The sequence below is a fragment of the Syngnathus scovelli genome, chromosome 3 (genome assembly GCF_024217435.2).
Source record: "Syngnathus scovelli strain Florida chromosome 3, RoL_Ssco_1.2, whole genome shotgun sequence".
NCBI classification, from domain to species: Eukaryota; Metazoa; Chordata; class Actinopteri; order Syngnathiformes; family Syngnathidae; genus Syngnathus; species Syngnathus scovelli.
This window is the reverse complement of record NC_090849.1, coordinates 4,336,359-4,350,918: the sequence shown is the minus strand read 5'-3', so window position 1 is coordinate 4,350,918 and position 14,560 is coordinate 4,336,359. Positions and strand designations below refer to the sequence as shown.

At 47.3% G+C, this 14,560-nt stretch overlaps 1 protein-coding gene across 1 annotated transcript in view; it reads right to left on the bottom strand.

Annotated features, from left to right (window-relative positions):
- LOC125993649 (PDZ domain-containing protein 2-like) overlaps nucleotides 1-14,560 on the bottom strand; it is a 135,696-nt gene that overhangs the window by 22,093 nt on the left and 99,043 nt on the right. Inside the window, exon 6 of the mRNA XM_068650096.1 lies at nucleotides 5,523-5,596. Within this exon, the coding sequence (XP_068506197.1) occupies nucleotides 5,523-5,596 (74 nt within the window). The remainder of the gene's footprint in view (nucleotides 1-5,522; nucleotides 5,597-14,560) is intronic.

Below are 14,560 nucleotides of genomic sequence, written 5' to 3'. Positions count from 1 at the left end.
CAGCGTGTGAGGCTGGGGAGCATCACATCTGACACCCTGACCACCAACACTGGAGCCCCTCAGGGATGCGTCCTCTCCCCACTGCTCTTCTCCCTCTACACCAACGATTTCTCCGCAAGTGACTCTTCCGTGAAGCTCCTGAAGTATGCAGACGACACCACTCTCATCGGGCTGATCCAGAACGGTGATGAGACTGCGTACAGACAGGAGGTGGAGCGGCTGGTCCACTGGTGCAGCCAAAACCACCTGGACCTGAACCCGCTCAAGACCGTGGAGATGACAGTGGACTTCAGGCGAGTTCCTTCACCACTTTCACCCCTCACTATCCGCAGTAATACTATTCTCTCCACAGACACCTTCAAGTTCCTGGGAACCACAATCTCTCGGGACCTGAAATGGACCGGCCACATAGACTCTGTCCGGAAGAAGGCCCAGCAGAGGCTGTACTTCCTGAGACAGCTCAAGAAGTTCAACCTGCCACGGGAGCTGCTGAAGACCTTCTACACTGCCATCATCCAGTCTGTCCTCTGCACCTCCATCACTGTCTGGTTTGGATCGGCCTCCAAACAAGACAAGCACAGACTGCAACGGACAATAAGGACTGCAGAAAAGATAATTGGAATCAACCTCCCATCTATCCAAGACTTGTACCTGTCCAGGACCAGGAAACGTGCAAGTAACATCTCAACAGACCCTTCGCACCCAGGTTGCAGCCTGTTTGAACTACTCCCCTCCGGACGCCGTTATAGAGCTCTGTACACTAAAACCAGCAGACACAGAGACAGCTTCTTCCCCCAGGCTGTCGCTCTGATGAACTCACACCACTCTTAGAGTCTCAGAGTCATTACTGTGCAATAACATCCCGCTTGCCACACCTTTTTTGTCTACACTGTTTGTACTATGTGTCCTCTCTGCATCCATTGCAGCCTGGTCATCCTAGAAGAGGGACCCTCCCATCTGTGGTCTCTTCTCAAGGTTTCTCATTTCCCCTAGCTGGAGTTTTGTGTTTTTCCTTGCCCTCTTGGGAGTTTAAGATCAGGGGGTGTTTGAGAATATCTTTCGTTCTTCCATGTCCTGAGTGTTGTTGTTAGTCACCTAAATGTTGAACAGAGGCTGTGGTTTACCGAAGTCAAATTCCTTGTTTGGCACGCTCAAACATGGCGAATAAAAAACTCTTGAATCTTGAATCTTGAATCTTTACGCGGCTCACCCCGATGCTCAGGGTCCGTCTGGGATCCGGCCCTAGAGGGGGGGGTTATGTCATGCTGTCATGTGTCGTCCGGTTCATTTCCTGTTTTATTGTGTGATTTCCTCTCGTTCCAGTCAGTGTTTCCTTCCCCTGTGCGTCCGGTCACGTGATCCCCTGATTCCAAGTGTGTGCACCTGCATCAATGACCAACTGTCTTCACCTGTGTTCCCCTCCTGTGTCCATACAACCCGCGTCTTTCCCCGTATCCAGTGCCAGTGCGTCTTGCCTTGTCAGAACACTAGCGATCACGAAACCCTCGAGTTCCACGTAGAAGCCTTGTTAGAGCAACCTTGATCACCGATGTTAACTTGGTTACATCGCTACCTTGTTTTTGTATCTCCCTCGGTTCGAGGCGCTTTGATTTCCCCTTTTTCTCCCTCGGTTCGAGGCGCCTTTGTTTTCCCTTTTTTCCCTCCTAGTGAGGCGTTTTTTGTTCGACTGTCAGTGGCGACAATAAAAGCCTTTTTGGACATTGAACTCTCTGCATTCGAGTCCTCTCCCTGCTCTGCGCCTGACAACATTAATATTGTATTACTTCTCTGCGTGCCCGTGTGTGCGCATGCATGAGTGCATATGTAGCTGTTTGTCACTTTTTCTCTTTATTTAACCACAAAACATCGTGAATATAACTAAAGTTGTATTAAAGTCTCTGTGGGATCTCTGTGGAACTGTTTTTTAGCATTAAGATAACAGAATGTCTGGTTATATATGACTGGATATGGCTGGACCACTGGTACATGAATATTTTAAACATGTTTGCCTGGGAGTTTAAGATCAGGGGATGTTTGAGAATAACTGTCAATTTTTGTACATGTGAAGCCCTTTGAGACTTGCTTGTGATTTAGGGCTATATAAATAAACTTGACTCTGACTTTTATGCAGTCCACTAGTCTGTTTATGCGGCCCAAGGTTGGCCCGTGAGCAGTGCAGCCGCATTGCTAAGAATCACTGATTTAGGCGTTTCAAATATGAACTTGTCAAAGTCAAAGTCAGCTTTATTGTCAATTTCTTCACATGCCAAAGACACACAAAGAAACCAAAATTTTGTTCGCCGCTATCCCACGGTGACAAGACATGGCCCACAATAGACAATCAAGTAAACAAGTAAACAACAGCGTACTGAATAAATAATGAATAAATAACACAACAGATAAATAAATAAGAGGAGCAAAAAAGGAGCAAGTGAGCGTATAGCAGACATTCCAGAAAATAGCGCAACAGTGCCGCACGCTACGGAGAAGGGGGCAGCGAGTTCAGGGTCCCAACAGCCTGGAGAAAGAAGCTGTTGGCGAGTCTGGTGGTGCGGGAGCGCAGGCTCCTGTACCTCTTCCCAGAGGGCAGAAGGTCAAACAAAGAGTGAGCTGGGTGACTCACATCACTCACAATCGTGGTTGCCTTGCGGGCGAGATGGGAGGTGTAAATGTCCTTCAGGGAGGGGGGCGAAGCACCAATAATCTTACCAGCCGTATTCACTATAAGCTGCAGGGCCTTCAAGTTCTGTTCAGTGCAGCTACCACCCCAGACAGCGATGCAACTGCTGAGGACGCTCTCAATGGTGCCACGGTAGACTGTAGACAGGACTGCCTGAGGAGCACATGCACGCCTGAGCTTCCGCAGGAAGTACAGGCGGCGCTGAGCTTTCTTTGCCAGTGACGCGGTGTTGGCGGACCAGGAGAGGTCCTCACTGATGTGCACCCCCAGGAACTTGGTGCAGCTCACCCTCTCCACCACAGCACCGTCGATGATCAGCGGCAGGTGTTTTGTGTGACCCTTCCGGAATTCAACAACGATTTCCTTGGTCTTGTTTACGTTCAGCAGGAGGTTGTTGTCCCTGCACCACGTGGTCAGAAGGTCAACTTCCGACCTGTACCGAGTCTCATCGCCCTTCGTGATGAGACCCACCAGAGTCGTGTCGTCAGCAAACTTCACTATGCGGTTGTCGCTGTAGGTCGCAGTGCAGTCATGCGTCAGCAGGGTGAAGAGCAATGGACTGAGCACGCAGCCCTGGGGGGCCCCCGTGCTCAGCGTGATGCTGGCGCAGATTTTGTCGCCAACACGCACCACCTGAGGCCTCTGACAGAGGAAGTCCAGTAGCCAGTTGCAGAGGGAGGTACTGGGGCCCAGCTCGTCGAGTTTGCAGATTAGTCGCTGCGGCACAATGGTGTTGAAGGCAGAGCTGAAGTCCACAAACAGCAATCTCACATATGAGTCCTTTCTCTCCAGGTGGGTGAGGGCCGAGTGGAGGGCAGAGCAGATGGCATCCTCAGAGGACCGTTTGGCACGGTACGCAAACTGGAAAGGGTCAATGGTGGGGGGGAGAACGGATTTGATGTGCTCCATGACAAGCCGCTCAAAGCACTTCGTAATGATGGGCGTCAGTGCCACGGGGCGGTAGTCATTGAAGCAGGACGGTGCAGGTTTCTTCGGCACAGGAACGATGGTAGCAGCCTTGAAACACGACGGGACGATGGCCTGCTGCAGAGAAACGTTAAAGATGTCCGTGAAGACACCCGATAGCTCCCCAGCGCAGTCCTTCAGCGCTCGACCTGGGATGTTGTCAGGGCCCGCCGCCTTACGGGTGTCAATAGCGGCAAGCGCCCTCCTCACTCCGTCGGCAGAGAGGTGCAAGGGCTGCTCGTGTGGGGGGGAGTGGTCTTCAGCGGGCAAGTGCTGTTCTGGGCGTCGAAGCGAGCAAAGAAGCGGTTCAGATCGTTCAGCAGACGGACATCGCCCTCACAGCTCCTCGGCGCGGGCTTGTAGTCCGTGATGGTCTGAATGCCCCGCCAAAGGCTACGTGCGTCCTTGCTGTCCTTGAAGTGGGTGGAGACCTTGCACGAGAACGCCTTCTTCGCTTCTTTGATGCCTCGGGACAGGTCGGCCCTCGCTGTCCTCAAGCCAGCCTCAACAGTCTGAGGACAGCCCCTGTCAGCCACGGCTTCCAGTTCGCGCGAGTCACGACGGATTTTGAACGAGTCACATCATCGATGCACTTCGCGATGTAAGAGGAAACAGAGTCAGTATACTCCTCTATGTCCGTCCGATCGTTGTAGGTGGCCGCCTGCTTAAACAAGTCCCAGTCAGTGGTGTCGAAGCAGTCATGAAGTGCAACGGAGGCACCCTCAGGCCACACCCAAATCCGCCTCCGAACCGGCCTGGATGCCTTTACCAATTGTCTGTATGCGGGCAAAAGCAAAACGGTGAGGTGGTCAGAAAGCCCAAGATGGGGGAGGGGGGGTGGCTTTGAAAGCTCCCTTATGTGCAGAGTAGACTAGGTCCGGGAAGCTGTCTCCACGTGTCGGAAAAGTAACATGCTGGTGAAGCCTCGGGAAAACAGACTTCAGGTTGGCATGATTAAAGTCTCCAGCGAAGATGGTGAAACCGTCAGGGTGCGCTGTCTGTTGTTCACTGACAGCCTGGTACAGTTCACCAAGCGCCGCGATCCTGTCGCCTTCGACGTTGGAAGGCGGGATGTACACCGTGACTAGCAGAATCGCGGTAAATTCCCTCCGCAGGTAAAAAGGAAGGCACTTGATGATCACAAACTCCGCAAGTGGCGAGCAGTGCTTACATACCACCACAGAGTCCCGGCACCATTCTTCACGGATGTAGACGCATATTCCACCTCCTCGCGACTTTCCCCCTCGTACAATGGCACGGTCCGCCCGATAGCACGCTAGCCGCTCCAGACGCACGGCAGAGTGTTGTCAGTCAACCAGGTCTCGGTGAACACGAGCACACAGCAGTACCGCACCGTCCGGTTCGTAGACCTCAGCAGGCGAACGTAATCCATTTTGTTGTCCAGCGATCGAACATTCGCCAGAAGAATGGAAGGCATCGCCGGGCGAGCTGGGTTGGCCGCCAGTCTGGCCCGAACGCCTCCGCGCTTGCCCCTCTTCTGCCTCCTCGCACACCGTTTCCGACGGCTCCCAACCGGGCGAGGTCGGCGACGTTTCAGGACGTACCAGTCCGAGCACCTTTAATGTCTCCGCTTCAAAGTCCAGAACGCCACAAAACCCACTTCTGCCGATGTCGAGCAGAACCTGCCTGCTGTACTTGTAGCACGATATAGCACGACGAGACGAACACATAAGACTGTCGGACAAACACTCATTAAACGAACAAATCACCGTACGGAACAGAGAGTGGCCGCTGCGTGTGCACGCGCCACCATCTTGAAAACCAGAATGGACACCAGAATGAAAAAATATCTGGCTACGCCCCTGTTTAAAATCGGATGTTTTACATTGTAATTCAAATAGACCATTGATTGAACCTTGAAAGTCTGGATGGCTTGTTGATGTGTCATTCCTTGGAGAGACTCTCTGTTTACCTCCAGAATCTCATCTCCTATGTAAAAAAAGAACAAAATAAATACAGATTTCAATTAATACAGTTAACATCACTATATATATACATTTTTTTTTTTGTCTTTTTACAAGTACTGTACTGTATACAGTTAACGTGTACAATACAGTGGATCACAAAATGATCACACAACAAAATCCAATGCTAATGTAGTGGAACTCGGACCGTCACCCAAAATTAAAAATCTCTTCCCAGGCCAGCTGAGAGACAGTCTGTCCAGCGTGTCCTGGGTCGCCCGCGTGTTCTCCTGCCGGTGGGACATGCCCTGAACACCTCCCCAGGGAAGCATCCAGGAGGAATCCTAATGAGATGCCTGAGCTACCTCATCTGGCTTCTGTCAACGTGAAGGTGAAGCGGCTCGACTATGAGTCCCTCGCGGATGACCGAGCTTTTCACCTCATCTCTAAGGGAGAGTATGGACACCCTTCAGAGGAAACTCATTTCGGCCCCTTGTATCCGGGCTTTTGTTCTTTGGGGACTATGGTCTCAGTGTTTTGCTGATTTTCATCCCAACTGCTTCACACTCAGCTGTGAATCACTCCAGTGTGAATTGGGGATCACAGCTTGAAGAAGCCCACAGTACTACATCATCTGAAAAAAAGCAGATATGCTCCTGAGGCTGCCAAACCCTCAATGCCTTAGCCAAGCCTAGAAATTCTGCCCATAAAAGTTATTGACAACATACAGTGATCCTTCATTTTTCACGGGAGATGCGTTCCAGAAACACCCACGAAAAACAAAAATCCGCGAAGTAGAAACGGTAGAATAGATTTAGAAATTTAAGTCCAGATGCATTGAAATTTCCAACACAGTGTTTCTTGTTGGCCACGAGAGGACATGGGTCAAGTCAATTGGAACAGTGTTTCCCAACCACTGTGCCGCGGCACACTGGTGTGCCGTGAGAGACGTTCAGCTGTGCCGTGGGACTGTCCAATATTAATTACGGAGCGCATTGTAAACAGGATCGCCAAACCACTGGTCAGTTCGCGCACGGCCTGGTCAGCCACTTGCTAATCGTGCATGTGTGGAGAATCGGAGAATCTTGAGATTTCATATTGTGTCGATATGATTGTATTGCATCGGCACATATTCAGTTTATGTGTGTGTTGCTGTGTGCTTTTGCTAACAGTGACAGACACTATGACGGTTGGTCCGATGGAAATCAGAGAATGCAGTTCAACCGGAGAACCTGGATTGGTTATTTTTCACATACATAAAATAAGGAGTCAAGTCGAGACTCCATGACTGTGATAGCCACTCAGCTGCTGTCAGAACAGCAGAGCGTCTTTAAAAGTGACTTTGTTCTTATTGTTGCAATATTTATAGACCTAGTCTAAAACAGTAAACAAAATCACGTTGATTCTTTTATTTTAATCACAATCACTTTAAATAATTTATTTCTTACACCGTCTAAAACAGGTATGGGCAAACTACGGCCCGCGGGCCACATCCGGCCCACGGGACCGTTTAATCCGGCCCGCCAACCCTAAATAAATTGTATTATTAAACTTTTTTTTTTTCTGTCATTTTGCCTGCAATGACTGCGTTTCCCCAGTAGATGGGGAACCACTCGCCTGCGCATTTACTACCGGAAGCCGTGTCAGAAAGCTCGGTGCACACTCACAAGTGCGTGTACGTACTCAGTAGTACGGAAATGGCGCACTCGCGCTCTATTTGTCTCAGGGCCGAATTTAGAGCGTGGGCTGTAACGACAGCATTCTTGTAATTTGCGCGCCGAGCTTTCGGATACAGTTTTACGCTAAAGCCACGCACGCACAAACCTTACCCTGCCCTGGAATCCTTCCATTAAAATGAGTCGCCCAAGGAAAAGCAAGGTGGACACTGAGTGCCGAGTGTTTAAAAAGAGTGGCCAATTTGGCTCGACGTACGCGACGTGACGTTCAGCCACATGAACATCAACATCAACCCGTCACAAATATAGGTAAACGGACCAACACCTCGGATCTCTCCTAAGAATTGCCACAACAAATTTTATTCCAGACTATGACACACTAGCAAAAAAATGGAGACCAACAACACTGTTCCCACTGAAAATGAAGGGGAGGCTTTCAAGTTTGTTGTAAAAAAATGCATTTTGAATATGAGCTGTACAAATACCAGGGATTGAAACTAGCGACCATTCTCATTTTCAAACAATGCAGGATGCTCAAGGACATTGATGCACCACCTGTTTGTGACTAATCTTAACCTGTAAAATTCTTAAGGCTTACTTTAAGGAAGTGTTTCCCGTTTCCTCACCTCTGTTACCAGGTGTTTGTGAGTTAAAACTCTGCTCTGATTTTGAGATACCCCTCACCGTGTTGCCGTTTTGATTACCGTATTTGCCGGTGTACAGGTCGACTCGGTGTATAAGTCAACCCCCTAAAATTCGACGGAAATTTACGATTTTATGATATATCCTTTGTATAAGTCGAGCTCAATTGTTGCATTATATTAAACTTCAAAATTCAATATGCGAAATTTATTGACGAAATGTGTTCAAATTCCGGGAGGCCGTGCGCATGCGGCTGTTTATAAGCACCGCGGAGGAGATCGCGGCCGGCGAGCTCGCGCACGCAGCCCGGCACCAACGGGAGGCCGGAAATAGCTCCAAGCCGAGCGGATCGGCACTTTATAAGCACCGCGGAGGAGATCGCGGCGCCTCATTCGACTTCCAGCGGCCGGCGAGCTCGCGCACCCGCCCGGCACATCCGGGAGGCCGTGCGTACGCGCCAAGTGGCCGAAAATAGCCCCCGCCGAGCGGTTCGGCTGTTTATAAGCACCGCGGAGGAGATCGCGGAGCCTCATTCGACTTCCAGCGGCCGGCGAGCTCGCGCACCCGCCCGGCACATCCGGGAGGCCGTGCGCACGCGCCAAGTGGCCGAAAATAGCCCCCGCCGAGCGGATCGGCTGTTTATAAGCACCGCGGAGGAGATCGCTGAGCCTCATTCGACTTCCAGCGGGCCGCGCACTCGCGCACGCCGCCCGGCACATCCGGGAGCCCGTGCGCACGCGCCGAGTGGCCGGAAATACCCCCCGCCGAGCGGATCGGCTGTTTATAAGCACCGCGGAGGAGATCGCTGAGCCTCATTCGACTTCCAGCGGGCCGCGCACTCGCGCACGCCGCCCGGTTCAAATTTTCTAAGTGCAACGCACAATGAGATGCATGAGAAACGGCCTTGGTTACCATCACATTTGAAGCGATGAATACGAAATTAAATTTTATGACTCGGTGTATAAGTCGAGGTCAATTTTTTTCGGTCGATTTTGGATCGAAAAAGGTCGACCAATACACCGGCAAATACGGTACTTTATTGGGGTGTATGCTTTCACCGATTCTTCAAGATTATATATTTGGTCAGAATGTTTGCCGTTTGATGTGATCTCATAAGATAAACATACATCTTTCATTAATCTGACCTGCGGGCACTGAAGTGATGGAGACTGTTTTTCATAATAACAGTGTCATATTTTATGAGAATCACTGATAGCAGTTTTTTAGGGATGTTTATTTTTTTAATGTTGTTAATAAATGCATTTGTTTTCAAAAAACTTTTTTTGAATATCCATGCGTTACTACCTACTAAAGGCCCAAATCTTTTATGCAATGACCTTTACAGGTCGTTTCTATTACTTCACACAAACACTACATCCAACTGCTCCTGGTTTGGCCCCCCGGTCAAAATTTAGAACCCAATTCGGCCCGCAAGTCAAAAAGTTTGCCCACCCCTGGTCTAAAACCTTTTTAAAAAAAAACTGTTATAAAAAAAGTTATAATAATAGTTCTAAAAACATATTTACAGGATGTATACTTTAGCTACATCTACATGTTACACACACACTGTTAGAGATTTGCTCACTCCAACTTATTTTGCAAGAACCACACGGGAGACAAGCAAGTTCTTTTAGACCCCTGCAGGTGGAGAGTTCACTCGCTACAGGAATGAAGTCTGGGACTCTCCCAACTGCAAGGACATATTTATTAAGAGAAAGAGTGGGGGTAAGAGTAGACTGAATAGGAAGCCCTTGTGCTCTAGTCAAAACATATCAGGGGATGTTTTACGACCTTGTGTAGGATGAGACAAGGTAGGTTATTTATTACCGGTTGCATTCCAACATAATCATACGATAAAGATAATTTGAAAAACCCTAACATCTCCCTCCTGTTTTATCATATGATTATGCCACCGCAAACAACAAAGACAAGTAAAAAAAACACACATATATATGTATAATGAAGAAAGAAGAATAGTAAAAATAAAAAAAACAACAAACAATGATAGCAACACTTTCCAGTGAAGATGAGGCATTACCTTGATACCCCAGATCAATATTATTGTGTAAGCGAAAAACCTGCCGGCCAGATGTTATTAGCAGGAAAATTCTTACACGGCCCCTTTGCCTAAGGCGACCAGAATGCTAACAATAAAAAAACAAAAACACAGAAACAGTACATCATTGTATCCATCACTTTTATTTAAAAAAAGGAATACAATTTAAAGAATATTTAGTATTTATTTCTATTAAATTGTTCGACTCTCCATATATATATATAGGAATAGGACTCTACGTGTTTCGTTGTAATATAACTGATTTTAATATAGGAGCTTAACAGATTTTTGTTGGCGGTGTGCCGCGAGATTTTTTCCAATGAAAAGGTGTGCCATGAATGAAAAAAGGTTGGGAAACACTGAATTGAAGACGCCCAGCTGTTCCACTAAGTGTCGGGTGTCTTGGTTTCTGTCTGTGTGCTCGCCCCTCCCTTCCTGTGTGCCCATGATGAGTTTGATTATTCCCACCTGCCTCTTGTTACCTGTCGTGTATATAAGTCCTGTCTGCCCCTCACTCCCGGTCGGATTGTTGTGTGGTAATGTCATGATGTCTTTTGTCTCACGTCTCTGTTCAGTTTCTGTGGTTGACTTTGTTAGTAAGTTACGCCAGTTTACCCAGTCTGTTAGTGTCAATAAACCCTGGCCCAAGCTGCACTTGGTCACCCTGCTCCATCCGTTTCATGACAATTCACTCATCATTATTACTGTGAAACGTAGCAAGAAAGTCTAGAGCATTGTTTTACAGGGACACGGCATCCAGGTTTGGAGATCGCAGCCGAGAACGAGGCTGCCAACTACCTAAGAACAGACTCTACATTCCTGGGATCATGAATCGCCAAGGCCATGCAGCCTCACACCACACAACATTGTTAGCTAGCTAATCAGCGTTGCTACAGCCACAATCACCCCTCCTTTTACTGTAGCAACGCCTCTTGTAACCAGTGCAACCCAAAATAAAAAGAGGAGATAGAGGAGTCCAGAATTGGTGGAGGACTGTAACTGGGCCTTCTACGGAATTCTCCTCGCGAGCAAAAGGAATACTGGTTGTCTTCTCCTCTTCTTTCAGTGTATAAAATAATGTCTTATGGTACTTAGACCTAACACAATGTAAGCGTGGTCACCTGCCTCGTGTTTCGTGTTTTGTATTTAAGTCCTGTCTGCCCCTCACTCCCCGTCAGATCATTGTGTTGTTGTTGTCGTAATGTCTTCACGTCCTTTGTGTCACGTCCCTGTCGGTTAGTCCTCTAGTTATTTTGTTAAGTCATGTCAGTTTTCCGAGTCTGTCTTTGAGTTCTCCAATAAACCCTGGTCCAAGCTGCATTTGGTCGCCCTGCTCCATCCGATCCGTGACACAAGTAAATTACATTAGACCTAAAGTTGCACGTGTTGGGATATTGGGGGAAATTAAAGGTATCTTAAATCACAATTGTATGCACACACTGTACTGTACACTGGTATTACCGTCTCTTTCCTATTGTGTGGAGGTGTGGGGAGCACTGTACAGTTATCCCTCGTTTATCGCAGATAGTTGGTTCCAAGACCACCCGTGATAGGTGAAAATCCGCAATGTAGAGAAAATATATTGTTGCAATACAAATTACTTTTATGAACCTTTATTGTAGTTTTATACACTTCATTGTTTTTTTAAACACATTTTTTTTTGTATTTCAAAACACTTTTGTAAAAATTTAAAAGTCAAAGTGACTTTCAGAAACATTCTTATTTATATAAATTTATTGTTACAATATCCACACAACAGTTTTATGAATCTTTAATGAAGTGTAAACGTGTCAGGCTCCTCTCTGCCAGCGCAACGGCATCTGCACAAGACTTATAATTTTAAACATTTTAAAGTGTGTTAGGGTTGATAGATTAGTTTGATCCTATGCTTATGTTGGAATGTAACCTGTAATAATTAAACTCACTTGTCCTGTCTTAAAAGTAGTAGAACAAAGTGCTAAGATCTTTTGAACTGATTGACTAGCTGCAGAGGAAGCAATCAAAGTTCTTTTGTTTACACAACTTCGTGAAAGACCCCCTGTGCTTTGATCAGCAGGCCAGGGGCTTCGGCCCCATCCTGTCTACTCTCACCCCCACTCTGAACCCCCACTCTGTTTCTCTCAATAAAATGCTTCTGCGAGAGGCCTGAGTCAGACTTCATTTGATCATCGCTGTCCACACAGCGACGAGTGGACTCTCCACCTGCAGGTGCTTAAAATGACTTACTTGTCTCCTGTTTGGTTCTTGCAAAATAAGTTGGAGTGTGCACAACTCTAACAAAGTGTATACCTGTCACGGCTCTGCTCTGCTCTTGCTGTTTTGGCGGGTTGACACGCCCCTGCAGCCCAGCGTGAGGGCATCCGCACAAGACTTTTATCATTTTATTTTTAAACATTTTGAAGTGTAAACGTGCCCCGGCTCTGGTCTTGCCGTGCTGACGCACCCTCGCGGACCAGCGCGAGGGCATCCGCACAAGACTTTCATAATTTTATTTTCAAACACTTTATTGTATTTTTACATTTTTTTTTAAACATTTTAAAGTATACAGTAATCCCTCGCTACATCGCGGTTCATTTATCACAGCTTCAGTATATCGCAGATCTTTTTTCTAAATTAAAAAAACCATCAAAAATTCAAAATAAAACTTCTACATTGAGGAATTATGGCACAAAAGTTTTTCGTTCAAATTCCGATTTGTTCGAGAACCAGGACGCTGGCATGAAGGTTGCCCACACGACAGCTGAAGGCAGGGAGTGCCCACACAATTGCAGTACGTATAATAATAAAAGAGTTCTAAAAACATATTTACAGTATGTACACTTGTACCTTGTTATAAAAAAGTTATAATAATAGTTCTAAAAACATATTTACAGGATGTATACTTTAGCTACATCTACATGTTACACACACGCTGTTAGAGATTTGCTCACTCCAACTTATTTTGCAAGAACCACACGGGAGACAAGCTCAGTGGCCTAGTAGTAGAGTGTCCGCCCTGAGACTGGAAGGTTGTGGGTTCAAACCCCAGCCGGGTCATACCAAAGACTATAAAAATGGGACCCATTGCCTCCCTGCTTGGCACTCAGCATTAAGGGTTGGAATAGGGGGGTTAGATCACCAAAATGATTCCCGAGCGCGGCACCGCTGCTGCTCACTGCTCCCCTCTCCCCCAGGGGATGGATCAAAATCACATGGGGATGGGTTAAATGCAGAGGACAAATTTCACCACACCCAGATGTGTGTGTGACGATGATCATTGGGACTTTGGGACTTTAAGTTCTTTTAGACACCTGCAGGTGGAGAGTTCACTCGCTACAGGAATGAAGTCTGGGACTCTCCCAACTGCAAGGACATATTTATTAAGAGAAAGAGTGGGGGTAAGAGTAGACTGAATAGGAAGCCCTTGTGCTCTAGTCAAAACATATCAGGGGATGTTTTACGACCTTGTGTAGGATGAGACAAGGTAGGTTATTTATTACCGGTTGCATTCCAACATAATCATACGATAAGGATAATTTGAAAAACCCTAACATCTCCCTCCTGTTTTATCATATGATTATGCCACCGCAAACAACAAAGACAAGTAAAAAAACACACACATATATATGTATAATGAAGAAAGAAGAATAGTAAAAATAAAAAAAACAACAAACAATGATAGCAACACTTTCCAGTGAAGATGAGGCATTACCTTGATACCCCAGATCAAACTTATTGTGTAAGCGAAAAACCTGCCGGCCAAATGTTATTAGCAGGAAAATTCTTACACGGCCCCTTTGCCTAAGGCGACCAGAATGCTAACAATAAAAAAACAAAAACACAGAAACAGTACATCATTGTATCCATCACTTGCGAGGCATTTTCGATGGTCATCAAGTTTCTGTAAAACATGCTCAACAGAACAGCATCTACGCAATCCACGTTTCATTATCGTCATCACATCCGTCATCTCTAAGAAGTTGTATATGAACTTGGGCTACAGTAGAGGACACAAACTTCGACACAGACCGGGTTGTTCTGACAGATCGTCGCTCTTCGGACACAAAGTATGGCAGCGGACAAAGAGGTATGTACGGCTTCGTGCACCAACTGCACCCTCCTCTTAGAGAGGTTGTCTCTGCTAGAGAGACGTGTCCGCCAGTTAGAGCAGAATAGTGCGATAACAGTAGTTGCGGCGGACACAGACGCGGGCTGTAGTCAGCCCGCTAGCCCGGTTAGCATTAGCCCCAAGCGGCTTGCTAATCGTGATGAGCCAGGTAAGACGCATAGCCGTCCAAAGTCATCTCGGTCTACTGGCCCTCGCACTTTGGTCATAGGCGACTCCATTACCCGCAACATTACGCTTAAAAATCCAGCCACGGTAATGGGTATTCCTGGGGGCAGAGCACCCGACATAGAAGCTAATCTTAGGGAGCTGACTCGCAATAGGCCTAGTCAACAGCGTAGTTCCAACAACACTAGCTACTCGGACATAGTGATACACGTCGGCTCCAATGATGTTAGGATGAGACAATCAGAGATCACAAAGAAAAACATAGTGAGGACTTGTGATCTTGCCAGAAAGATGAGTCGGCATCGAGTATTTGTCTCTGGCCCCCTGCCTGGGAGAGGCACT